The sequence below is a fragment of the Pocillopora verrucosa genome, chromosome 8 (genome assembly GCF_036669915.1).
Source record: "Pocillopora verrucosa isolate sample1 chromosome 8, ASM3666991v2, whole genome shotgun sequence".
NCBI lineage: Eukaryota > Metazoa > Cnidaria > Anthozoa > Scleractinia > Pocilloporidae > Pocillopora > Pocillopora verrucosa.
Window position 1 is genome coordinate 23,003,448 of NC_089319.1, and position 27,098 is coordinate 23,030,545.

General features: G+C 37.4%; 3 protein-coding genes and 1 pseudogene across 4 annotated transcripts; 3 read left to right on the top strand and 1 right to left on the bottom strand.

Moving 5' to 3' along the window:
* The first annotated feature begins 996 nt into the window (after positions 1–996).
* On the top strand, positions 997–5,427 carry LOC131792449 (roundabout homolog 1). The gene is made up of 8 exons (XM_059109812.2): positions 997–1,198; positions 2,184–2,301; positions 2,402–2,731; positions 2,882–3,157; positions 3,315–3,623; positions 3,805–4,101; positions 4,220–4,368; positions 4,503–5,427. Exons 2-8 carry the CDS (start codon positions 2,193–2,195, stop codon positions 4,620–4,622), a joined length of 1,590 nt encoding a protein of 529 aa, XP_058965795.2. The 5' UTR covers positions 997–1,198; positions 2,184–2,192; the 3' UTR covers positions 4,623–5,427.
* A 960-nt stretch (positions 5,428–6,387) lies between these two features.
* Positions 6,388–20,220, top strand: LOC131792527 (fibroblast growth factor receptor 4). Of its 2 annotated transcripts, none has more exons than XM_059109915.2 (16): positions 6,388–7,530; positions 8,367–8,447; positions 9,247–9,365; positions 9,704–10,042; positions 10,298–10,573; positions 11,937–12,260; positions 12,695–12,843; positions 13,224–13,542; positions 14,124–14,234; positions 14,733–14,920; positions 15,344–15,466; positions 16,585–16,652; positions 16,743–16,783; positions 17,448–17,547; positions 18,043–18,142; positions 18,551–20,220. In XM_059109915.2, exons 3-16 carry the CDS (start codon positions 9,272–9,274, stop codon positions 18,611–18,613), a joined length of 2,295 nt encoding a protein of 764 aa, XP_058965898.2. In that variant the 5' UTR covers positions 6,388–7,530; positions 8,367–8,447; positions 9,247–9,271; the 3' UTR covers positions 18,614–20,220. The 2 variants fall into 2 exon arrangements, with proteins under 2 accessions (XP_058965898.2, XP_066026651.1); XM_066170554.1 differs by having other exon boundaries at positions 6,388–6,554.
* LOC131792450 (dynein regulatory complex protein 10-like) lies at positions 19,308–21,195 on the bottom strand (annotated as a pseudogene).
* Positions 21,196–23,142: 1,947 nt separating this feature from the next.
* On the top strand, positions 23,143–27,096 carry LOC131792498 (uncharacterized). Its single transcript, XM_059109880.2, has 3 exons — positions 23,143–23,290; positions 25,455–25,678; positions 25,887–27,096. The coding sequence occupies exons 1-3, from the start codon at positions 23,236–23,238 to the stop codon at positions 26,163–26,165; spliced, it is 558 nt and encodes a 185-aa protein (XP_058965863.2). The 5' UTR covers positions 23,143–23,235; the 3' UTR covers positions 26,166–27,096.
* Positions 27,097–27,098: the final 2 nt, after the last annotated feature.

Below are 27,098 nucleotides of genomic sequence, written 5' to 3' on the forward strand. Positions count from 1 at the left end.
ATACTTTTCCTTGAATTTAGGCTTAATGGTGTGAAACTATTTTTTATGGCTATTCCAAAATCTCATTTTACATGCCATAGGAGGTCTCCACCTTTTTTTAGAAGTAACAATAAAATCCGCATAGCTGACCCTGCATAATGATTAAATTTTCAAATAAAAATATTGACAGTTCAAAATTATTTTATATCTCCAAGAGACGAAGTCTTAATCATGATGTAGGCTGATAAAACTTGAAATTCAATTGAAAGAGACATATATCACGTTCATCGAATTGTCATGGTTTCTTTAAGGAAGGAAGAGGACAAGGCTGACAATGATTGCAACGAACTTCCGCATTGAACTTCGGTTTTGAACATTTCATTAAGTTATTTAAAGAGCACAAGCTGACGCCCCTTCCCTTTAAAACATTTCGCTTTTACGCCAGCCAGTTATATCAGCCCGTAATGGACTCATACGTGGTGCAGCTCGTAAGCCCAATATCATCATAGGCTTACGGTCTTAATTGTTGTTAAAATTTCATTTCTGGACGTAGGTTAAATTTACATGAGTAAGAAGGCTAATGTTAGGTATTCTCTGCAGATAAGCTAAGCTCGCTGGTTTTTCCTTATCAAAAACAAATAAAGTGGAACTAGAAACCAATTATGGGCTAAACGGTAATCGCATTGACTTCATCTCAACCATAAAACGACCGGAAATGACTACCCAAGTTGAAATGTTTTTGTAAGATTGTTTTCGTGACAAAGGATCGTCTTAGTTTTCAGACCTGTGAGAACAAAGGAGGACCGGAGGCCTTAAAGCTTCAATAACAAGATTGACACAGGAAGTTTGTGCAGGTTGTCCATTGTGATATTTACGTCCATGAAACATGAGTGTATGAATAATTCTATCCAGTTGACGTAAATAAAAAAAATATTCTTTATATCTCCATATTCAATGCACAATACTTTTACTTGAATTTATGTTAGATGGTGAGAAATAGTCTAAGTCTAATTTTACATGCTACAGGAAGTCTTGACCTTTTTTTAGAAGTAGTAATGAAATCCGCATAGCTGACCCTGCATAATGATTAAATTTTCAAATAATAATTTTGACAGTAACAAAATTAAGTGCATATGCTCAAAGAAAAATTAACAGAGGGTGTTGTTCACAAGCAGTGAGAGGCGCAGGAAGCCAGTAAAACGAGTGAAAGAACTGAAAGGTATTCCACACAAAACTCATCAATTTACACTCCTAACAGCTTTAACAGATAGACAGGGGATGTAACCTAGTAGTTTGTATTTTAGTCCATTTGTGTTTTAGCAATTATAGTGCTGGCATTCACGAACTCGCTTTTTTAATAGTGAACAATAGCCCCAAACAATTTGACGAGAAAGCCTTCACAGACAAGAATATTGGGAATGTATGCAGAAAATTTTGTACTTGGAAATTTATGTCGCTCTCAAGAGCTAAAACATTCCATGTCCAACCAAGGCACAAAACATAAGTTTAATACGAACTTACAGAGAAGTCAAACTCAACCCCAAACCGCATGTACCATGTGGCCAGTTGTGGTCCGCTTAACATTTATCTCCTCGCAGCTGCTTTTCTTCGATAGAAAATGACGTGTTTCCTTCCTTCAAAACCAAAGGAATAGAGAAGCTCTGAGTTTTAGACATGTAAATTAAGAGCACGATACCTCAGGCCATGCCGTGCATGAATCAATAAATGTTATCTTTGAGAATCTCTTGCTAGAAAACAAAAAACTTCTTACGCTCTCCAAGGGGAGATAAAACGCAGCTAAAACCGAAAGGAGGCGTTTACCTGGGACCCTAGCAAGCCGTGTATGGGTTACTGACAAGGCTAGGATCAAGTGATTTAATTTTTTTGTGTTTATTTAGCAGTTCACCTGTTTGTTGGATCGTTTGTTGTCCTATTTATTTGTTGTTTTGCGTTCTCCCGGTGAAACAAAAAGAACAAGGGAGCATTGTAGAAACATTATCATGGCTTTCTTTAGTTTGTCATAGTAAATTTTTAATCCATTATTTAGAAATTTCTGTTCTCGAGGAAGTTATTGAATTGCCCCATCAGGATAAGCATTTTTCGACAGGTGCATCTTTTCATTAACATTTCAATCGTATTTTAACGTAGACAGTTCTCACTTTGAATTTGTTCGATGTTAATAAATATACTTTTTCCGATTCCAGGCAAGTAAAATGAAACAAGGGAGCATAAGTCATCTTTTGCTTATAGGATTTGGCTCACTGCTTGTTTCTTTAAATCTTACACAAGCAAGCTGTGTCTCTATGCAAATGCAGCATCACTGTAAGTGACTGATTTTTTTTACCATGATTATAGTAATATTCAGACAGAATTTTGAATATACCTCTAGTGACCAACGACTTTCGATTCTTTCTTGTGGCAGATCCTTTTTCCCCATCACTAACGATCGAAACCTCGCAAGCACCAGATGAAGGGATGTTACCAACAGGCTATAATCACTCAATTATTTGCATCAGTAATATTTCCGAAAAATTATATGGAAACCCATACTATGGTCAGCCATATTGGATGCAGATTTTCTTTAATGATGCCTACGTAAGAAGTTGCGGTGGTAGAAGCAGCGACAGCGAAGACTCAAAAATATGTACGTACCCCATTGTGAATTCCGTAGAGGCTGATTCTGGAAATTATACCTGTGTGGCACGCAACCAGCTGTTGTGCATTATTGGGACATTACCCGTCAAGTTTGAGAGTAAGTTTGCTGTTATTTGTCAATTTTGTCCTTTTAGCCCTTGATTTGCTTTAGTTGTGCACTAGGGGCCAAAAAGTTAAATTAAAATTAGCAAAATGATTTTGCAACTAAGACTTACACAGCGAGTTTCTTTCCCTTTTCACTGCTTAGAGCCGACACTTCCAACCGTAACTTTAAACCCACCTCAGGATTTCAACGTTTCCTATGGAAGTACAGTCAACTTTACATGTCAGGCAAGAGGATCTCCCAAACCTAAAATCACTTGGTATAAGGATGGCAGGCCCCTCTTTGGAAGGAACATCCAGAACGTACAGGGAATTTCACAGCTAACCTTGGAATCCGTTACATCATATATGGGGGGCGAGTACTGGTGTGAGGCAAAAAACTCAGAAGGAGGGAGAACATCCAACAATACGACTATTAAGGGTTAGTTATTTCTGGCTCAGACACCGTTTAATCATCGTGTTTATTTCATTGCTTTCTCAAGCGGTCAGGTGTTGGTTGCATGCTTCATCATCAGCTGAAGTGTTTTCTTGGTATCTTCACTGTAACCCAATGAATATCAACTTTCCTTTCACTGCAGTTCTCTCAATGCCAGTCATACTGGTTCACCCAAGCAACGTTTCCTTAAACCTGGAGGAAACAAATATAAAGGTGATCTTCTTCTGCAAGGTCATTGGTTTCCCTCGTCCTTCTATAACTTGGCTAAAGAACGACTCTACCTTGACTGGTGGCATGGTGGTTCAGAATGGCAGCAGCTCATTTCTTGTGCTTCAAAGTGTGACAAAAGAGGAAACCTTCGCAAGATATAAATGCATTGCCAAGAACTCTCTCGGAGAAGTGTCATCAAAAGAGGGAGTGCTGGTAGTCCGTGAACAGATTCAACATTCAGGTGCCTGCTTGGGTTGTATTTTATCCTGTTATGTATAAAGATGAACGCTTAACGACTAATATACTGCTGGAATAATTTCGCTGTTATCTTCTTCTGTTATTCCTTTGTGATTTCGCCTTGATTCTTTTCTACGGTTGCATCAACCCTAACATAGGCTAAGGGTCTTAATTTTTGTTACTAGGTATTACAAAGGGACAACGCCCTTTCTATTTCCAGCCAAGAAGCATCAAGGCTATCACAGGAGACCACGTGGTTTTCGTGTGTGCCGTGGAGGGTAGTCCTGTCCCACAAATCGTGTGGTTAAAAGATGGTTCAGCAAATGTGGACGGTAACATTGATTACTACTCAGGAGAGCAAAGTGCCACTTCTGTGCTCAAGATCTACCCCGTGAGTGAGAGCCACGTTGGTCGTTATTCATGCGAAGCAACAAGATTCGCGGGAAATGCAATCTCACAGGAGGCAGTACTCGTCATAACAGGCAAGGATAAAAAGAGGCTGAGTCGTTCAAACTTTTTGTGTACCTGAGGCCATTATAAAATAGGTAATCCTGCATTATAATGACATCGCACTCTTAACTTTATTATTTTTCATTTTAGATAAAGAATCCTCTCATTCCACATTGTGCATTTCCAAAGTTGTGTGGGTCCCAGTTGCTACAGGAGCTTTTGTACTACTTCTTATTGTCATTTCAATATTTTTGGTTCACGTCAGAAATAAAAATGCCAAATTCAACATCGCGAAAAAGGTAAGATGGTACAAATGTTACTTTCCTGTCGTTGTTGTTTTTTGTGTGAAAAACTTATTGACAGAGACTGGTTTATTAGATATACACTATAGTGCAGTCTAAAACGGTGATATCTGTTTATATTGGTCTTCCAGATGAGAGAAGATAACCAATTGCCACATCTTCACACCCAAGACGATATGATAAGTCAACAAAGAGGGAACAGTAAAGCCCCGCGATATCAGATGACAAACTTGGCATTTACAAATCTGTGAAATTTTATCCTTTGCACTGTCACATAGTTTGTATCTAACAAAAGTGGAATTGAAGTACTTCGACTCGCCTCCACGGTGCCTTAATGTTTTTTTTTTTTTACTTATTTAGCAGACAATTGTTCAAGTAAAGGGACAATGCCTATAACATGTAGAAAACTTCTAGGCAGCTCAGAATCATCAAAATGGACTGTCCTTCAAAAATTGTTTATGGTGAAATTTTCCCAATTTAGGAAATTCACGATCACACGAGGCCGGGGAAAACATCATTAAGAAAACTATTTTCTACTAAGAGTAGATTGATGTGTTTACCAGTTTAACGTCTCTAAAGACGCCAAACGTTCCATTCAGCTTTAATTGGGATGCGGCCAAGAGTTCTTAATGAATAATAGGTCATCGGCATCCCTTTCTTAGACTGCCCTAAAAATAGGCGATTTCAGGTTTTTATTTAGCATGGAGCTTTCAGGAAATGTAAAGAGGTTTTAAGAACAGGAGTTGAGCTATTGTTCTGTTCATTAAATCCTTTGTTTCGCCACCTGCTCCTTACAGTCTGCATTGTGGTTTTCTACAGGCCCCTAATTTCTCTACCTGTACATACATTTATCCATTCACGTCATTGTAACAAACAACAACCTTATTAGTTGTTCGCTGTATGATATTATACCCTTTTTTATTACTCGATCGTTTAGCTGTTTTTGTTTTGCCTTTATCCATGTTCTTTCCGCATGTTTTGCATGATGCCCTATATTGTATCAATCAATTTCCTCATCTGTAAGCAAATGGTAAATAAAATCGGTTATGGAAGAGAGTTGTAGTTGGTGATTGACTTTAAATCTCAATGCATGTTATACTTAGGTTCAATTCCCTTATAACAAGTCACAGAGTTTTGTTCTTGGATTTTATTATCAAGAACTTTCTGTTGCTTTGAGTTTTTAAAAGTTGTGATATCCTAAACAATTGACAGGAGACCAACAGTCTGGCTGGAATGGTAATATAAAAAGATAACTATCAGTAAGGGTGGCTTGTGATGAACTTTCGCTATCTAGAGTCGTGCAACTTTTGTGATCCATTTTTAGCATCTTTGATGTATCCCAGTGGGTTACACAGCCAGGCTGGCTAAATGGAATGGTCTATTGAAAACAGGAACTTAAAAGTTAAACGGGGAAGGGGGGAATTGTAATCGCACTAGCGTCTGTCTTAATTATGATGTAGGCTGTTAAAATTTGAAATCCAATTTCACGTTCATCGAATTGTCATGGTTTCTTTAAGGGATAAAGAGGACAAGGCTGCCGATGATTGCAACGAACTTCGGCATTGAACTTCGGCTTTGAACATTTTATTGAGTTATTTTGAAGAGCACAAGCTGTGGTGCTCTTCCCTTTAAAACATTTCGCTTTCACGCCAGCCAGTTATATCAGCCCGTAATGGACTCGTAATGAAGCTTGTAAGCCCAATATGAAGTGGTCATTGTTGTTAAAAATTTCATTTATGGACGTAGTTTAAATTTGCAATGAGCAAGAAGGCTAATGTTAGAGATTCTCTGCAGACAAGCCACGCTCGCTGGTATATATATTTCCTCAGTGCTGAAGTTTGTTATGTCTATCACATATCATCGTTTTCCGCAATCCCAGTCTTTACGTAACGAAACCGGATGTATATAAGCACATGTTTTAAAACTTAGTTTTTTTCTATTTTTAAATGAAATTATCGGGGTTGGTCTCTTATTCAGTTTAATTGGTTTATTCCAGTTCATTTAGCCCGGCTCGCTACAGGTAACTCTAGACTAAACATCACGCAAACCAGTTAGATAATTGGTGGCTGTGTCAGTGGATTGACAGCATCAGTTCATCTAGGTAGCCATTTGCGTCATAAGAAAGATGAAACTCGCGTCAGAAAAATATATATACTGCTTGGTCAATGGAAGAAGAGTGTAAGGTAGGACGTTTCACAACTTCATCGTTTTTTCCACCTTATTGAAGTTTGTTTACAGAAATTTTGACTTCCGCTGTCGCACCCAAACGTATGAAAGGCATAGATTTCATGACAGTAATTTGCTGTAGATTTCCCGATTACCCTTTTCTAGTACTTTAAACCGATTTTTTTAGATCATGCATTCGAGATTATTAGGTATTTAGAGAAGGGTTTATGAAACATGTGCATATCATCTCGCTGACGCATCAGCAATCATCGTGGGATGACGTTCAACAAATACATAACCCTGTGTTTTCCGACACGCTGCAACAGGTGATGTACCACTTAGTCTATATAATATCGTGTATTTTTCATCTGGAATATGAATGAAAAGCAAAGTGTTGTTTTGATCAATTTCATCGTAAAATTAAATGGATGAGTTAGCCAAGGATAATGGCCGACATGCAACTGAACCGGAACTCGTGGGAACGTAGTGAAGCGTGACGCACGTGAACCACTTTCAAAACTTGCACGTCGTGTACTATTTATAAAAGGTGAGAGAAAGCCGCTAACTCTAGTTCTGGAAAGCATAGACGGAACGACCTTTTTTTTCTCTAATGGAATGAGATAATTCCAATGATATTTCAAGAATGGTAAATTTCAGTTGGTAAAAAGCCTCACATGTTTACCTCTGCGGTAGTGAAAATCTTCGAGGAAATAAAGAGCAATAATAAGGACAAATATTAGCGGATTAACGGACTTGTAATCAAACAAATTTGGTCTGAATAAATAAAATTTAGTTATTACGGTGTAATATTCGCTTGGACGCTTCGGTACCTCTCCAAGGGCAATATAGTTGCGAGGAACTTTGCGACAATTTTGAATTGAATTTGCTTTATATGCTTACTTTGTTTAAGTCGAGACTTAGCTATTGAGCACTATTCCTGTTTTTTTTTTCGCGTTACTGTAGAGAGAAAACATAAACATCTAAAGTTCCTTGGTGAGTCTGTAACTTTTTTTGCTTCAAATTGAATTTTGAGAGTGTTGGATAAAAGGTTTGCTGAAAAACAAATAACAACAACGAGTAGCACAACTACAAGTTGATTTACATGTGTAGTCATGGTGGTTGCAGTGATGCATGGTCTTTTGTCTTTGGAAATCTCCAAAGTGATGTGAATATTTTCGCAATTTTTCCAATGTCTAAAAACACGTTCAAAACTTAAAGGTAATACATAATTTTCTTTATGATCCTTTTTTAATTTAATTTTTTTTCAATTTTTGATGTCTTAATAGAGGCCCCAATAAACTAAAATTATTGAATCCTAGAATCTATTAAACTTGAGACTTGACCGAATCTCAAGGATTCGTAACATTCTGCCCAGTAAACTTAATTTTGATTTAAGGGCAAATAATTCAATATATCTATAGAAATATACATCAGTTTTGAATGTCAGCTTATTTTCAAATCCGGCAGCACATTTCTTTTAGAATTTGCCAAAATTAATAACCCACCATTCTCTTTAAGATAACAACGTTATTGTTTTACTTTTCGCTCATTTTAGATTTAAATTAGGTCCTCCAAAATGTTTGTCGCATGTCTTTCGAAACTTTTAATCGTCAATCTGACTCATTGATCATAGAAAAAACAAAATCACAGATGCTGAAAGTGTAAGTTGACCACAAAGGTAGCCTTAGCAATTATGCGCAAGATACCTTGCCAAAATTGCCACTTCAAAACAAACGGATACACCAAAAAGTTTGATGTGGCTGGCGGGAAAAAAAACTGTCCTGCCCGCGATCAAGAGAATATAAACGCTTTGTATTCTCTTGCTACAGCTTTAAGACGCAGATACTTGTGGAAATCTGACTAAAGCATATCAAAGACAACAAAGCTTTAAGATGCCAATGAGCCAAAAGGTAAGTCAAATCGTAGTCATTGCGATGCGGCCAACTGCAGTGGATTAGCAATGAGTGAAGGCTATCGTGGGACTACATTGATTCGATTCGCTCCTTTTGGTTTACTTTTGCATATTAAACTGACCGCCTTTGCCTTAGCGACGTAAGAAGCTCAGCTTTTAATCTACATGAAACATTAAATTGATGGACCCTATAAGAATTTGTATCTTTCTTACAGTCCTCACTCTCTTTCTCAATCTCTCTCAAACCTGGTTAGATTCCCTCGGTTGTTTTGCAAGAATCTTATCAATAAGGACTGAGTTCTCCTCTAACCCCCTTACAAATGTGTGTTTTCAGAAGGTTTATATCAACAACCTTTTGGTGTGACAGGTCAAGATAGAGAAGTATTTAATTTGCTTTTTAGCGAAATGATCTTGACAGGTGTACCCAGGATTTCGCGCCTCAGATACAATTATCAACCTTAAGAATTTATTACTTCGGGGCTTTTCACAAAAAAAATTAGACTGATACTTGACAGCTCATTTCCTATCCACTACTTTTTGCCTCAGTGATGAGTCTGAAATGCGATATGAGTTTCTAAATATAAGTTATGGGTTAAAAATTCACTTCGCTTTTTATAGAGGCGAGGTATCTCGGTTGCAAAGAAGCAAGATATAGAAAATATCCTTAGTAATACCCCAACTTGTACACTACTTTTAACTTGTCGTCGACCACAATCGGTACAACTTTCGTGCTTATGTCTTTAAACAATTAAATACAGAATGAATTGTATGTCATATCCATAGTTTGTGATTTTCAGGATTTGACTAAAATCAGGCTGTAAAATGCCATTGGTTATCTGTGTAGTTTTATTCTTACTTGAGAAACGACTTGGGGCTTTGGGAAACAGATGTTCATCAGCTGAAGAAGCGACTAAACGTAAGTTCCTACAGTTTAAAACACACGTCAATTTTTTCAACAGTTCTGAGCTTACTTCAAATATCTTTGAATTCTCCTCGTTTTGATAAAATACAGCTATTACTTGGAAGAGACATGATTTGAAATTTTAATGATTGATGTCTAGGTCAGTACTTTGCCTGGCTAAAACGGTAATAGAAAGAAATCAAAGAAATCTTAGTCCCAGTAATTGCTGACTTTATGGCTAGACATTTACAAAACTGCAGACCATATCAATCTTATTCCATGTTCTTTTATTTCTGATAAGTTTGTCTTGGCATGGAATCTTGACATTCTTGTTTTACCTACTTTTATTTTAGCATTCTCAATGGTGCCGACCGTGGACATGAACAACTTGGAATTCCCGAATGAGCATGTTCTTCCAACTGGCTATAATATAACAGTCGTTTGTACAAGCAATCATCCAGCTTTCTCGAATCATAAATATTACTTACCCTACTGGATACAGTATTTTTTCAACGATGACTACAAGAGAGAATTTAGTTGTGGTGGTGGCAATAGTGACTCACATTACGAACGTTCAAAAGTGTGCAAATACTTTATTCAAAACGCCACCGAGGAGAACTCTGGGAATTATACCTGCATTTCAACCAGTCACGTTGGATGCACAATGGGAACGATGGCGTTGATGTTTAAAAGTAATATTTTGTATTATTTGTTTCTAGTTATACAATATAGCAAATGAAGTAGCTCACATTTAGTTTGGTATCTACATGACATTTCATTTCGGGTAAGACTTACATTATATAATTTTTCGTGAAAAGACCACGAAGATGCATCAATTTGAATTGACGGGTAAACAACAATTTCATATCATATTGGTCATAAAGGAAAGTGTGTAATTCGACGTGTTTTCTCTAATTTTAAATTTCGTTTTTCTTGTTTAATCGTAGAGCCGTCACCTCCGCTTTTTACTCATCACCAGCCTCGTGAAGTCGACTTTCTAAAATCTAGTAAAGCCAAACTCAGCTGTAATGCATCAGGTGTTCCCCGTCCCTCCATCACCTGGCTCAAAGACGGTAATAGCCTTTCAAGTACTTCTGTGATGGGGTCACAAAGTTATTCGATATTGAATTTTGAATCTGTACACCCTCACGACCAAGGACAGTATTGGTGCGAGGCGAACAGCACAGAGGGGCAGAGCAGATCAGCTCCTGTAAATCTAAGAGGTATTGAAACATTTCAATTTTTTGAAAGAGCATAATAATGTTCAAATGATGAGATGTGTTTAAAGGTGATGATCATATCCCGTATGCAGGAAACTCACCACACGTGCACGTATGTACATAATTTTGCGTTTTTCGACTTTCTTCATATATTCATAAAATTGACAATTACAATATTCCATCTACCACATCGAGTCCCTGATGGATTCCATTGACCGCCGAATGCTTGTAAATTTTTTTCCAGTAGATTACGGCGGTTGTTATAAACCATTATATAATGATAATGCTTCTGAAAGACCACATGCAACAGTTGCTGGAGAGTGTTCATGTTTCAATCTCGAGCTTTAGGGACTGGTCATAAGCTATTGCCTAAAGGGGAGGGGGGTGGGGATGGGGTTGAGGGGTCGGAAAATTTTAGTTGTGTTACAATGAAATTTACTCTATTCCCCCATAAGGCTCCGTTTCACAAATTGACCATAATTTTTCCATTTTCCATTTTTTTTTTTCTATAACCTCAATGATCAAAGAAATGACGTCGATAATGCACAAAATTAAAGTGAAACTACGAGGAGCAGCGGAGTGGCTTCACTGCAACCTTTGAACATTTCTATGATCGATAAGGATATCGACGATGAAAAATGGTGGTCGATTTACTTCTTTACAATAACGATGAATTTCCATGCAAGTTGAATTTTTTTTTTGTAAAATTACGTGCACAGGACATGATCGATCGTGGCTTTGTTGTTTGTTTTCATTTGTGTTATTGAATGACTTCTACAATGAAACACCAGTAAGAGATGGATGGCAATAGACACTGTTACCCTGTATCGTTTTTTATTGCCCACTCAGTTTTGACTTTAGTGCCGTTTGATTCGGCATCGGCAAGTATTTGTACACTGAAAACCGGATTTCTATTTCTGAAGATTTACCTCCACTTTTTCTTCTATCTCGACAAGTTATTCTTCTGAAAATTTCTCTAAGTATACCGATCTGGAAATTTTTGAAGTGTGTTTCTGTCTATATCTCAAAACTTTGCAATTGTTTTTGCGCGATAAATATCTTATCCGACGTGGCGAGGATTACCGACCATTGCGTTACATGATACGTCATTTTTATCGTCTATAACTTTATTAATAGGAGTTCTCGACCAATAGCGCACAAGAATTTCCACAGTTATGGTAAAAATATTCTTATGTTCCCCCTCCTCCTCATTGGCAGGTGGCCTTAAGTGAATTCTCTATAGTCACCCCTCTCAAACTCTGTTGGTGGCAACTGATCCCCCTTCGTGTCAACTAAAATAATGTGATCCCCCGGGTGTCTGGACTATTCAGTACAATGTTTGTGTAACCGTTGTTGTTACTTTTAGTGGTGTGGAAGCCAGTGTTCTCCATTCATCCCCAAGACACAACTGTGTATGTTGACGATGATGCCACCACTGTGACTGTTAATCTCTCGTGTGCAGCAAATGGCTCCCCACTTCCAGTGATCAGTTGGTTAAAAAACAACTCCAAAGTTGAAGATGCAGTGATTCGAAGTCAAAACATCTCCATCCTCACTGTTGTAATCAACGAGGGGAGAGAAAAGCACTTAAGATATCGTTGCGTTGCTAAAAACTCGTTGGGAAACATATCTTCCCAGGAAGCCACACTGATGATCGCAAAACGCGATGAGGAACGTTCACCTATGAAGGGTAAGCTTACAGCTCTGATTCACAAATAAGATATCGGACCATAGCGGAAAGTTACCGAAAAGATAAAATTTCCTCTGTTTTAGTTACAAAGAATGTTTTCCAAAACTTCTTCGAAGCCTTAGGTTGGAAGATCAGCCAGAATTAAGTTTAAAAATCTTTTTTTGTAAAAGCAATGATGCAAATTAAGAAACATGATTATGTCAAAATCAATGCAATCCAAAGCCTGGAGTTTGGATTTTATTTCTTGGCAGGAGACATCCTTGTTTTCAGTTTTTTTCATCCAAGGGCTACTTCAGTGTCTTTGGGCATTTTTTTTTTTTTTTTGAAAGAAAATTCACCACCCTTTCAATTAACCGTGTGCTCTACTGGTGCTTTATCTCTAGCAGAGTATTTTTTATACAATTGAATATTTTTGCTAAATCTCGCAATTTCAGCTGATAACGGAACGATCACCAACGAAAATGGGTCTGAAATCATTTTTTCCACCGTGATAACTGGGACTTCAATTCTTATTATCATCTTTATTCTATCTGTTATCAAGTGGAGAATGGAAAAGAGATCAGTCTACCTACTAGACCAGGAGGTAGGTGCTTAAATCGCTTAATCATCGCCTTTTCCCATTTTCCCAATAATTATCCCAAAACTGTACAGGTTTTTCCTCACTAACTAAGAGCTGGTGCTGCCATTGATTCGCACCAAATTTTCAATGAGATTCAAAGCTGAGTTGACTAATCTGGACTTGTTCAGCTTTATTTTCTCGCACTAATTTTGCATAAATTTATTTTGACCTTTAATAGCCTTCTTTTGATTTACCTTTGTTGTGAACTTTGTTATTAATTTAGTTTCGGTTTTAACGAGGTCAACAGATATGGGCACGATAAAAAAATCCGCCCTTTGAGGTACACATTAAGGTTTTTTAAAAGCATACTGACGTGATATAATCTTTTTCTTTTGTCAAATCAGATTTTTAGAAGGACTCAAGAGGCTTTTGCGATTAAAATCACAAGCACAAACGATACGATAAATCAGTTACGAAACAGCCAGTCTGCATTAACCAATGATGGTCAACACACGGATCCATCTACTACTGGCGAAAACGAAGTTGTTGAAAACGAAATTTATTTACAATTGATGGCAGTTGACAGAAACTGGGAGATTCCCAGAGATAGACTGACTATTTCAGAGGAGAAACTTGGCAGAGGAGAATTTGGAGAGGTTAAGAAAGGAGTTTACCTAAGAACTGATGGAAATGAACTTCCAGTGGCTGTGAAAATTCTGAAAGGTTGAAAAATCAATACATATTTTTTAGATTAAATGATCAAAGATATATCCTTCAGAGGGTGTTGACGGAAGATAAATCTCACCCGTCCTTGAATTTCCAGACTAGGATTCATATCATCGTTAAGCACGATAGCCTCTACAAGTAATAATTATAATTTAATAATTTATAAACTTATTAAGCGCATGCTATATGAAACTAAAGTAATTTACATTACAGGTCGGAAAATGAATCGCAGCAGACATGTTGACAACAATCAACCTTAAATTGTCAGGCTAGTGATGACAAAGGACAGGATATCAAACTGGACAGCGAATGACAGAATTGAAACCTTAAAAAAATTGGGGAAATTTTCAAGATTTGTGATTTGCGGCCTGCCAACTTAAACTTACCGTCTAAACCCTGAGTGATAAGAACGTCAAACATACCTTTTGGTGATAAAAAACTCCTAGAGCAGAAGGGAACCAAGTATTTTTCTGAGGACCCTTCTGTAAACCACTTCATGACGTTGGCATCCTCATTAAAGATTGCTATTGTTTTATTATATCATAAAGTTAGTTTTCATACCACGTCTTCTTTGACAGATAACAAAGACAGACAGCAGCGAATGGCGCTAATCAAAGAACTGGAGACACTTATCCAAGTTGGTCGCCATCCGAATATTGTCAGTTTGGTCGGAGCTTGCACCTTTGAAGGTAAGGGATCGGCGATTCAAAAAGTTACGGCGAACGTTGGAGGGCAAGTTGTGTCAATAAAAATTTGTGTAGCGGAGATGGAAATAAGATTTCAGAAAAAACAATTGTATTGTGGGTGCAGAGCCTTCGTCTTATTTCGATGATTTAGGGAAAGTCTTCACCTTCAGCTCAGAGGTTTTAAAAAACTATGCAGTAAGATGAATTTCGATAAACCGATTTCAAATTCACTGAATCCAAATTAAACTTAATTAATTCGTTTCTGATTCACCGGCACGCATACCTTTAAATGTTAAATATTTCCAAGAAACTAGTTTTTCCATGGTAAGCATGTATGTAAAAAATGATGTATCGATTTATTGATTGATTTGTGTCCATTGGTAAAGAGATTATTTTGGGCCGTCAGAACAAATCCAAAGAGGTTTTATATCTCGAGTCAGCAGTGCAGTGTGATGTTTCAGAAGCACTTTAAGTTTTCAACGTTTCTTTTTTCACCTCTAGAGCCTCTTTGCATCGTCACTGAATTTGTCTGTGGCGGAAGTCTTGATAAATTGCTTCGAAGTAGTCACGTCCAAAATCACCAAGTTGATCCAACTTATGTTAACATATGGTCAAGACTGACAGAGAGAGAATTATTGAACATTGCTTCAGACGTCGCTAGTGGCATGAGCCACTTGGAAAGTAAACAGGTCTGTTCATGGATTCATGAGTGAGGTGCATGTTTTTGCTAGATATACTTTTGGTAACATTTTTGTTACGTACTGTCCGTAAATGCAAACTGAATAGTTGCGGATTAAAAGCGGCGAAATGCAGATGGTACGCACGTAGAGTAGTGCGAAGCAAAAAAAGTCTTAAGAGAAATGCGAGCGAAAGGGAAACGAAATTAAAAAAATGTATAAACGGAACATTACAAGCGAAAAAAATGAAAAAAAAGTAATACTAAATCCACCTTAGTTAACAGAAATAACAGAAAAAAACGAATGGTTTCGCACAATTGATAAGAATTGAGGAGACACGATTCCTGTTGATGATTATAGAGAAAATGACACTTACATAGGTGTGCATACCATGACTAGAACAGCAGTACTTAATTTCGTTTATCTGTGGTTCAGTGCATTCATCGCGACTTGGCGTGCAGAAATGTTCTTGTTGGAAAAGGGTTGGTAGCCAAGGTGGCTGATTTTGGAATGGCACGTGACGTATCCACAGATGGGCAATACATCAAGACAACAGAGGTATATATTTTACTTATTGCTCAGAACGATCTTAATGACTGGAATTCCGACAGCTGAATGGAACTCTACACAATTTTAACTCACGCATTGACTCACTTTGGGTGGAAAGCTGGTTTGCCAGCATAACTCACAATCCTTAACAAAATATCTATTGGTTCCTACCTTTTAACAACACTCATAACATGACCGACGAACCTCACAGAAAGACTTCACCACATTGATGAATCTTACAACCTTAGATATTACCATTACGGCGAAACTGAGCTGGGACTCTGTTCTCACAAATCAGACTCGCGACAATAAGATTATAATAAACTTTTTATTTGACTCTGGTGCTGAGTTTTACCGGGGGTTGCCAAACCGCTAGTCTGTGCTCGTGACAACACTCCTCGCGATCAATAAAATTGTATGTAATTAACAATTTCTTGTAAGAACTAAGCATTCGAAATTAAGAAATCCTCTCAGCTAATAACACTACTGAAACGAGTAGTTGAAAATAGGACCTGAAAAAAATTCAGACCCGTACGGGATTTGAACCCATGACCTCTGCGATACCGGTACAGTGCTCTATCAACTGAGCTAACAAGCCAACTGGGAGCTGGTCAATGTGTTTGGTCCAAATAAACCATCCAAGTGATGAATGATGATTTTAGATATATGAAATTCATATATTTGCACTGCGGTGAAGAAACGAGATTAAGAGATCCTCGCAGCTAAGAACACTACTGAAACAAGTAGTTGAAAATAGGACCTGAAAAAAATTCAGACTCGTACGGGATTTGAACCCATGACCTCTGCGATACCGGTACAGTGCTCTATCAACTGAGCTAAAAAGCCAACTGGGAGCTGGTCAATGTGTTTGGTCCAAATAAACCATCCAAGCGATGAATAATGATTTTAGACACGAGGATCTCTTAATTTCGTTTCTTAATTTAGTTTCTTCACAGTACGGGCCTGAATTTTTTCAGGTCCTCTTTTCAACTACTCGTTTCAGTAGTATTCTTAGCTGCGAGGATCTCTTAATTTCGTTTCTTCACTGCAGTGCAAATATATGAATTTCATATATCTATAATCATCAACTAAGCATTCGTTGACTAATATCCGAAACTTTATCATAGGGACGAGTTCCATGGCTTTGGATGTCTATGGAAGCATTAAGGGGAACTTGTACAATAAAGGGAGACGTGTAAGTTATCGGTATTCCCAGGCTGAAATTGGATTACTATAGAGACTTCACAATTTCCAAGCCTTATTTTTATACTACACTCCTCTATAGGTGGTCATTCGGAGTAACCCTGTGGGAGATTGTTACTCTTGGTAAGTAAAAACCCTATTGATAAAATTATGTTTAAAACTGAATGATTGAGATCTTAACCTGGAAGAAAAAAAAGCTAGACACACCCATTCCTCCCACAATCCCAATTTTCTAAACTGGTGTAGCCTGCGAGCAGGCCGTTATCATTTGCGCCGCAGAGCGCGCCTTTCTCCGCCCGCGAGAAGACTTGAGACGAGTCAGGGAGAGGTTTACCGGGCATGGCATCAGTGCTAGACACTTTGAAGACCTCTCGCCGACTTGCGTTTCTCAAGGTCTCTAACTTTCCTGACGGCATGGAAACGCTCGTGCTTAAGTGTTGATAATGAAGGTTTGCGTTCAGGCTAAAATAGGTAAGGAATTGGGACCCTAATTTAATGCCATCGATCAATGATGCGAATGGCAGAGAAAATCGAAATCGAATTATCAAGATACTCTGATAAAATTTTCTAGCATCCAAGTTATATAAAAAAGGATTGCCCAGTAGATTTACTAAAAGGTTGACCATGACGTTTCAAGGCACAAGAGGATCTTCTTCTGATTTCAGCAAATGCTTTCATTGCACATAAATCCTTAGTTGAAGGGTTCTAACTAACACTGATAGACCTTTGTCATCTTATGAGATGGAGGGTATTACCACCGAACTGCATTTGATCCTTCTGTTTCTAGGAGAACTACCGTACACGGGTATCAAAGGCATTTTAGAGCTTTACGAATTACTGGAGGGTGGAGCAAGATTGCCAAAACCACTGCATTGTTCGGATGAGCTGTAAGTCCGAGACATTAAGCCTCGAAGTATATTTGTCAGACGATATCAGTTACTTCTCTCATTCTGCATCTTGTCTTGACGTGATAGGTCATCATGTGCTTTTATTTCAAAGGTTTTTTTTCACCAATCACCTTTTTTTTCCCTTCAGGTGACTAATCCGCGCAAAAATTTTATCCTGCATTACTCCTCAGTGTCTTTATCATTCATTTGTGGAAATGAAGATAAAAATCCCTATTTTTGATTATTTTAATGAAGACCATATATATCAAGATGATGATAAACAATGCTGAAAAATTTGACTGTCGGCAAATGCTTTATTTCAGTCTTTCAATGCAACCACACGATCAAGCGTACTTTACTGAAAACTGCTGTTGCAACTGTAGATTATAAAAGCAAGGTTTTATTTTTTGGGGTCTAAGTTTGGTGCAACAAAAATAAAGAACCGTTTGAGCTTTAGGCCATTAGGTTGATAGTGTTTTCTGCGTTACGTTTTAGTTATAACATTATGTTAGGCTGTTGGCAGAGGAACCCTGACGAGCGTCCATCATTTGAACAGCTTTGTGAGATGCTGGAGGAACTTTTACAGCACGAGACTGTGAGTGGGCCCTTAAAGCTTAGTTGATATTGATGTTCTTCTTCCCGTTTTCTGAATTTCATCGCTATTTTGTTTCCATTTCGAATAATAAGAGAGGAAACATACAATAATGAGCAAAATTTTTCTGAGGTTCCTCGAAGGAATGGAGCAAACTAACAAGGTAGAGTGTTGCTTCTAAATTTTTGGTTAACCTACTGTCGACTTCCCATTTTTGTCAACAGTTAAGCTACAGAATGTGTTTTAACATTCAATTTGGGCAATAGGAGTTTCCTTTGATATCATGGGAAAGGCATTATCCCCTCATTCCAGGCCTTGTTTATCGAGGATGAGGAAAAAACAAGTCTGATCAGTCGGAAGAATTTTTAAATCATGCATTTCAGAAAGTCTGTGTCATCTTTACTTTTCCAGAGAACATACATCAATGTCACTTACTTCGAAGAGCAAAACAAAAAGGAAGCTATTTGGGTATGAGTTAACTTTACGTTCAACACAAGTGGAAGACGTTGCCATGAAAGTGCAAAATCGAAGATCGAAGATTTTGTCACCTATTAAACGTGGATAGACTTCAGGCGTAAGCCACCTGTTTACCCTGCCATAATGGGGAGAAATAACAAGTTCGTTACTTCAGGAATGGATGCGCTGGGGGATGGTGTAGAATACTGGCATTTAATGACAGTTTGGCTATTCGAGTAAACGCTTATATGATAACTTTCCTTGTGATTTTTTGGTTTAATTCAAATCTACTGAGCTTCCACTCTTAGTTGGTTGTAGCTATGCATGTACTTTAAAATGTTGATGTGAGTCAATTTTTTAATTTTTAGAATAGTCAACCAGCACAATTTAACGTAGCCTCGGGGCTCCGAACAGATTACATCTGTTTTGTACTTTGAAGTACTGTCCCTTAGCGATGATAAACTCATAATTTCAACGGTGTATCCTTGTTTTAATTTTAGTTGCTGGTTTATTATCTTGTTTTTCTTAAATACATTTTTTATTATACGGGAATCACAAGTGTGACTTATTCACTTTTTATTAATTTACACAGATTATCTTCAAAAAGATGATCCTAGCTCATCATTGCATAGAAAAAAAACATATAGATGCATAGGTGATTTAGAATAATGCCTCCTTTATACGTTATTATTTTTCATAATATTTTGCTAGTTTAGTCTTTGACGCTTCGCTTTCCTAGGAACATTTTTTTCTCGATCAGTTGCAAGTCTAGCCGAAGCCACAGAATTCTTGTATCTCGTTCAGAAATCTGAAAGAGTTTATAAACTTTGTATTTACCGTAGGAATTCAAAGAGGGGTAAGAACTCATAAATCTTGCTCTTTACACTTTGACGTCGCTGATCCTGACGATATGCGAGACTTCCGAGAAACTCAGAGCATCCAATTAGTGAAGTCGCTAGCCTCGAATCTTTAAGGGGGGCTGAGACTTTTAATCGACTCTTTGATCTGGGCACGAATTTTACATTTTCACTATTTCAGGACCGAGATAAGATTCGCCACCATGTTATCTTAATCACCACTCAGGACTCTTTCGATATTGTTCGACGATCACAGATCATCGCGGTGTATGCCAGGAGCCGCATAAGACAAAATGACTCATAATACTGATATGCGTTCTATCTCGCCAAGCGTTCACTACGGCGCAAAGTATTGCAATATCATTTAACTGGTCTTCGGAACTTGGGGAAGATTATTTTCGTAGATTAAACTAGATACATTCAACAACTTTCATTTTTCGTTTTTTGTTATTATCATTATTATTATTATTTCTGCTTCAATGGGCTTACACTCAGTATCACATAACCGTGAATTTACCTCAGACTGCTTTGCTTCCACAGCTGCCTGGTATTTTATTTCAAGTTTTTCTCGTAATGCGGTTGTTTTCTATTCTCTGTCAATAATATCCGTTAACTTTGATTTCATCTCTTGTTCTTCGAATGGTATTGTCAATAGCCTCTCTTTCATGATACTTTCTACCGATGTCAGCTTGTTCAATAGAGCTGTATGTTCTTGACTGCGGACTGGTTTGCTCTCTATTTACAAGAAAATAAGTGAATAAAATTTAATGTTTCAAGGAAAAAACATAGAGGTTCATCCGCCTGCAAAAAATTAAACGTTTGTGACTTTACAGAGACACAAGGCAGTGAGAAAGAGACACATACAGAGAAAACAAAAATAACTCAAAGGATTTTTTATTAACAAGTTTCAGGGGGAGATTAGAATGTAGAAATGAAAAATTTAATGGCTTTGGTACGCTACTCTAGGTGGCAAGAAAAAGAAAACACGCATCTTATGAAATCACCAATAACTAGCACCATTATTTACATCCTTTTCTCACCTGTGACTATTGCGATCGCTTTCGGATTCTTTTTAAAAAACCTGAGTATTTCTCTCGATGAGCATTTAATTCCTTTTTCCAGAAATTCGACTTATTTCTTAAGATCATCTCTTAACTGATTTGCATTCGAAGAAGTAATGCTAACAGTGGGGTTATTACTTAATTGTACTTTGCCTGATCCAGCCTCTTTCCTGGTATCTCCTTCTTTACGAGATTCAAGCTCGACATTCTGGCTTGAAATTCCCTCCAACGCGGCAAGCGTCCCTTTGTAAGCATGTTGCAAGTGCGAATGTCTGATTAAATGCGATGTCAAATCCTGGCCGAAAATAACGGAAAATTACGTCAACGAAGTTAGTATATAGCGGGAGCCGTGGTGATTTCCATTCGCCTAACTGTGTCTCGAAGAACAGTCATAATTCTCTCAGCCTCTAGTGACTGTAATTTCTGTCGTTTAGGCTCCAAGAATCTGCGTGGATCTATGCTACTTAACAAAAATGATTACGATGTGACAAAGGCTGTCCTTTACGCCAAATGTCGGATTGTCTCGGGGTCTCTATTGGCACCATATTTTCCGTAGTCGCCAGACTTCAAATGATGAAACAATGCACTGCTCATCATGAATTGAAATTACGTGTTATTGCGTTGCGTGCATAATTTTACGCGCGCGCGAAGACAAGTTAAGAGCATTGAAGAAAATGAAGGCTTTTTCTATGTTTACACATAGCTTCAGCTACAAAGAAGAGAGGTTGAGAGTTGCTTCTTTTGCAGTTTCGTTTTTTTTTTGTTTTCTCCTTTTTTTTGAGTGAAGAGTTCGTTTGGGCTAATTTACCTTACTGATGGACTTACCTGCACACTTTTGGATTATTCTCCAGAAGTTAACAAACGAAACAAAAAAAAAACATAAAACAAAAAAATCAATCCAACCTTGCTGTTACTAGAAGTATGAGATCGCTGACAGTCACAACTGAATGCTGAATCGCATAAAATTCCTTTAGTTTCAACAAGCGGCGCCAGCGACTGGCAGGCATTCAAGGATTCACACTGAAATAACAGAACAACCTTCGTTTTTCATAAAATTGTAATTTAAAATCCTTGAACTTGAAAACAATCCGAAGATTCATTGAAAATATCACTTACTGCGAAGCGCTCGGAGTTAACAGATGTTCAAAAGCTTTTTCTGTTATGGCGTGAGATTGAGGACAAAATTGATTATTACGTTTCGTCGCGTGTGTTTTTCCTGTGTGAAGCAACAAAAGATGCCGGCGACTGACAAAATTACAAGTTAACACGAAAATCAAATAACACCTAAACAAACAATTTTAGCTACCGATTTTCAGTGAATTTTTAAAGAACAATTTTCTTTTAAGTTTCAAGACAATTTGAAGATTCAACATACATACAACGTACTAAAATGCGAAAGTTACACACCACAAAATTGATAAATAGGCCTGAAATGAAATTCTATCTTGTTATTGATTATACGTTGCCTAGCACGTGACTTAAATCTACCCAGGCGGAGATCCAAAATGACGGTGGCAGGCTTGGCTTAGTTATATCACTCAAAACTCGTTCCCGTTTGTCTCATTTGATAAAGAGGGAATCGTTAATGTTTTCATTAAGACAATATTGCCTTGATTTTCTAATATTTACAATGAAAGACAGTAAATTTCACTTTTCACCCACATTTACTTTCAACCTTTTCTTTTGAACAAGAAACAAAAATGATAGACGTTTAAAACACATGACATCATCCACCCTTGTCAAATGTAATAGCATGATCATTTCAACTGTAATGCCTTCTTATCCCAACGTTACTTTGTTTCTTTGCTACATTAGCGAACACTGAACTACTGCTCGTACTCTTGATATGACAATCAACCACAAAATTCCCTAAACCAGATAACATTAAACATAATCTAAAAAATCATATGTCAATTCACGAGTTTGCTCACAGAGCACTTTGATTTTTTATAACCTCAAACATGAAATTTTGTCAAGCCAAGACAAGTCTTATTCATATTAGCATATTGTGTTCACTGACGTGAAACAGCAACAAACATATAAGGTAAAACAGCGTTTTGAACAGGGAAGGGTTAGTGGGGACCCTCTCATGACTGCTTTAAGCCAAGCACCGTACCCTCATTCAAATTTCTCACAGCTTTCCCGGCAGAATCAAACCTTTTTTGATATTTTCAGTTTAAACACGCAAGGGAAACTCTCGCTCTATGACCCTCGAGAGTTACGTTTGAAGAGGCTGGAATCCCCTCTCTACCCCCCTCCCCTCTCTCGTCCTGGTGATGTTTTGAAAAGTTTGAAAACATCACTTATATTTAGGGGCATAAGTCACGAAATGTACTTGCGTTTATGTGATTTGTGTAATAGCACTCTAAGAGCAACCTTTTCCTTTTTTACCAAAGCTTTGACTTCTTTTGTGAAAGTCAAGGTAAGGTAGGGAATAATTTTGAGTGAAATATCATCAAGACCGGTGTTTTTAATAAAGTTTCCCTTGTTCTTAATCAGTCAGCGTGATTAATGTTTCTTTTTCTCTCCATTAGTAAAATTTAGAGTAGCGAATCATAGCCATTCACCGTGCATCCGGGCAATAAGAATTTGTTTATTCATAAGATTATTTCGATTTTGAATATTTCAGCTCATTACAACCTACAGGGTGGATTACAACACTTTTAGGCGAAGAAAGCTTGCCATAATCTCTGTTTCAAGGTCTCCTTACTAAATCATCAGCATGAATTACTCCATCGCCTTTGTGGGGGCTTTGATTTTGTGCTCTTTGCCAGGAGGTGAGTTCATCCAATGTTATTTACACGTTTACGCTGTATTAGGCCTTTGTGCACTTCAACACTAGACTCCTCCTAAACTCTACAAGAAAAGTATCATTACTTAAGCTGACGATTGAAATTAGGCCTATCTATTTTTCTTTCTTCGAATGGTTATTTGAATCGGCGGCTACAGTGCGAAAATATCATGAAAATTGGAAATCGTCTCTGTACTAACGGATACGTTCATAGTCTAATAGATGACGCTGTGGAGTAAACGGGATACGAATTCTGCGAATTCCTCCGTAGAAAGCATAGTTTTTTTTTTTCAGGGAGGCTGTTGTTTTCAATCAAAATAACGAAATGTGTCCTTCGAAAAACATTTATTCGTAAGCTATACAATATTGCGACCCTCGTACAGCTACTGCTTTATATTATACTATACGTCGCATTCTACATTCGCAGAAATTGTTCTTTCTCTTGAAAAAAGCTTTTTTGTCGGGATAAAGACTATCCTATTCCAAGGCAAGTTTCAATTTGATAGTGATAAAAAATTGAAACAATTTTGGTAAAATCGTACAAGAGATCATGTTCATCACCAAAAAAGGAAATTGTGATAAACTTCAACATCTACGGCACATGTTGTCATGCCACACAAACTCCACCAATCAAAAATCAATAATTTCACGCCACGCTGATCACACCATTTCAGTCATACACTTGCGTGATTATGCACCTGTTAGCGAAACGTAAAGAAACATCATAAATTCAGAAAAAGACACGGTTAAAACTAAATTCAATTATTTTTATCAATATCTCCGAAACTACCGCAAGAAAATTATTTATTTATTTATTCGTCGACGGTTCCACAACTTACAAAAATAACCGCTATAGATTGGAGCACCTTCTAAGTTTCTCGAGCGCCCTGAAATTTGATTTGAATTCTCACTCATGATAAACTTGAAGTTCAACCCTTTACTTTCACTTTTATCGTTACTTTCTTAAACGAAATCCTTTGCATCGCATGTGTACAAATATTTTAAATTCCCTAGCCGCCCAACGTTGTTCTCGTGGCGAGATTTGTGATGTTCAACATCTATGTTTTAATAATAAATTAACGCTTGCTAAGAATAAAACACGGTCAAGATTCTCAAAACCAATTCGCATATTTTTCTTTTATCATTCATTTGATATCCACAACTGTATACATGTTGAAAATTTTGGTGCTGTATAAGAAAAACTGTATCATGTTTCTCAAAAAATTATACTGAATCGAAATTTCTCTAAAGCAGGGAAAAATTAGTTATTACTTTGCTAGATATGTGTGAAGCTTCCGAAGCATTCCTATCTTCAGTATTTTGAAACATTTTCTACGAAGGACGAATCTACCTTTTTGGCGACACTTTTCACTTTGTAAAACTGTTCTAATGAGGCCTTAAACTGTTGTTTAAAAAGTAAAATCTAAAATCCAAGCTTTCGCCGATCAACGGCATCATCAGGGATAGGAAAATGTTCCGGGCGCGCTATATATCTGCAAACAAAGTGGAGGGTGAAATGTGTAAAAGATGTGACTTCTGTATGAAAGCTAGAGAAACAAACTGTGAATGGAACACAAGGCTCCAATGATAGACTGTCTCCAGACAAAGGACCTCTAAAAGTACTAAAAGAATGGTCTTTAAAATAAAATACTACAATAGAAGGTCTGCGAATTCACAACATTCCTCCCGGGAATTGAATGTAAGCTTGCACTTTCTAATGTAAACGCTTCATAAAGGCGTAGATTAACGGGGTCGTTTTCGCTCATAATAATCTTGACATCAATGCCTTTATAGTCTTTGTTCTGGCAGAAATAGATGTATTTTTTCATAGACGAGTTTTCATTATTTAGATGTTTTTTTACGCGGTCGTAGATGAAGCGTGTCGTGTGTATATCGTTGATCGCAGCTGCAACACGTGAGCTGATATACTGCATTTCGTCGTGAACACAATCCGGTGTTAGAGATGGGGCATTTGTCTCTAGTGCTTTTGCGCTCCTTGGGGGTGTGGGATAGGGCTTTGAGCGTGCAGGATTTGTGGGCAATGCGTACCGGTATGCATTTCACATTCTTTAGATTTAGACCCTTGCCTTTCCCTTCACTGGAACATCCTGACTATATCCTAACCATCACGGTTTCAACTCCTCTTTCAGTCCGAGGGATAACATGCAAGTTATGCATACCAGATGAGAAGACTTTTAAAGTCTGCGACAAAGCGTCCGAACAGGTAGAAGTAGACTGTGATGTTCAGCCTCCACCAGAGAATCTGACCCAGCTATGGGAAAACCGGACATATGATGCATGCTATACAGCCCAAATTGAAGCACTCGCCTTGGGGAAAACATTCAAGACCTTTGTTTTTGGCTGTGGTGTTAAGGTAAATCAAAGTGATAATTTGTAATTTGAGGAACCTGTTATCAGATAGCTGTCGCCAAAAAAAACAAAAGAATATAAATTTGACGTTATGGGATGGTTGCATTTTATGACTGTAAATCTCGAAGTTTCTTTCCTTAACGAACCTCTACAAGCAGTCACTTGCCTTTCTCCAGGGGTTGTGTTGCAATAACTACTGTTCTTTTGTTCAGGTGAATTCCTCCAGTGCCTCGGTTGTGAACTGCTCATTAACTCAAAAATACGTTTGTGCAGACGCAAAAGCAAGGGCAGGGCAATTAGCGGAGATCAAATCCTGCAGCGTGGAATGCTGTGACACGGAAGCATGTAATACTCACCCCACCGTTGCCCCATCCACAACTAAGGCCACAATTACACCTACAGGCGGCACAGACCAAGCACGATCGTCCCGATTTGGGTTTCTTCTCGTATTTCTTGTCTACCTCATGGAAAGTCTTTTTCAATCAGCCTAACTGCCTCTCCGAACCATCGTTTGATCATTTTAATGTGTAATTGTTGCTGCATAGTTTCAAAGCGCAATTGGTGCATCACTATTTAGCGCTGAAATTCGTCTGTTTTCGAATATATTACAATCTTGCTGACAATGAATTTCTGTAAGGGACAGTTCATTAGAAATTAAAGGTATGACTCACAACTTTGTCATCATATAAACGAATTTTGAGGTCTGGTAAGTTTTCCTCCATGTCTTGCATGTGATGACTACTTAGGGACAATTATGGGTATTTGTTAAGTTCATTTCGATTGCAATTTTTTTTTTGTTTTTCGTTTCATATCCTAAAATTGACTGATTGATTGATTATTTGATTGATTGTTTGACTAATTAACTGATTGATTGATTGATTAATAGATCGATTGGTCTATTGATTTATTGATTGATCGATCGATCGATCGATTGATTAACTCGTTCATTGGATGGTGGATGAATATATTGTTTAACGAAGGCCTCATATTGTATCTTTTAAATTTTAAAAACATTAGGATAAAAAAAGAAAACATTTTCATAGCTCTAAATTGCACGAGGAGCAACTGAAAAATGCACTCGCACTTATTACAATTAGATTTGCACCCTGGACGAGTAAATCTGCATTTTTGGGGGTAATTGTCTCATTGTCAAGATTATTGAGTTACATCTGCAGTATTTTTCTTTTTTCAAGTTTATAACTAATATTTTTTCAATTTTGTTTCAGGTTTTTCTTTTTACGTATAAGATAAAAAAATTTGAAACATAAGTCTGGCCATGATAAATCCTCTAGATAAATATATATACACTTAGTTCAAACGTTAATGCTTACTAGTGGATAAAGAGAAACGGGATTAATTCTTTCGATTCTCGCATTGCTAACAGAAAAAAAAAACTTGAATTAAATGTGGCCTAGTACCAAACA

Bases quoted from the DNA above. Each gene is read 5' to 3' on its own strand.
- LOC131792449 (XM_059109812.2), top strand. From the start codon at position 2,193: ATGAAACAAGGGAGCATAAGTCATCTTTTGCTTATAGGATTTGGCTCA. The intron at 2,732-2,881 runs GTAAGTTTGCTG...TTCACTGCTTAG, and splicing joins ATTACCCGTCAAGTTTGAGA to AGCCGACACTTCCAACCGTA. The intron at 4,369-4,502 runs GTAAGATGGTAC...TTGGTCTTCCAG, and splicing joins AATTCAACATCGCGAAAAAG to ATGAGAGAAGATAACCAATT.
- LOC131792498 (XM_059109880.2), top strand. From the start codon at position 23,236: ATGAATTACTCCATCGCCTTTGTGGGGGCTTTGATTTTGTGCTCTTTG. The intron at 23,291-25,454 runs GTGAGTTCATCC...CTCCTCTTTCAG, and splicing joins TTTGTGCTCTTTGCCAGGAG to TCCGAGGGATAACATGCAAG. The intron at 25,679-25,886 runs GTAAATCAAAGT...TCTTTTGTTCAG, and splicing joins TTTTTGGCTGTGGTGTTAAG to GTGAATTCCTCCAGTGCCTC.
- LOC131792527 (XM_059109915.2), top strand. From the start codon at position 9,272: ATGCCATTGGTTATCTGTGTAGTTTTATTCTTACTTGAGAAACGACTT. The intron at 10,043-10,297 runs GTAATATTTTGT...GTTTAATCGTAG, and splicing joins GATGGCGTTGATGTTTAAAA to AGCCGTCACCTCCGCTTTTT. The intron at 17,548-18,042 runs GTAAGTCCGAGA...GTTACGTTTTAG, and splicing joins CTGCATTGTTCGGATGAGCT to TTATAACATTATGTTAGGCT.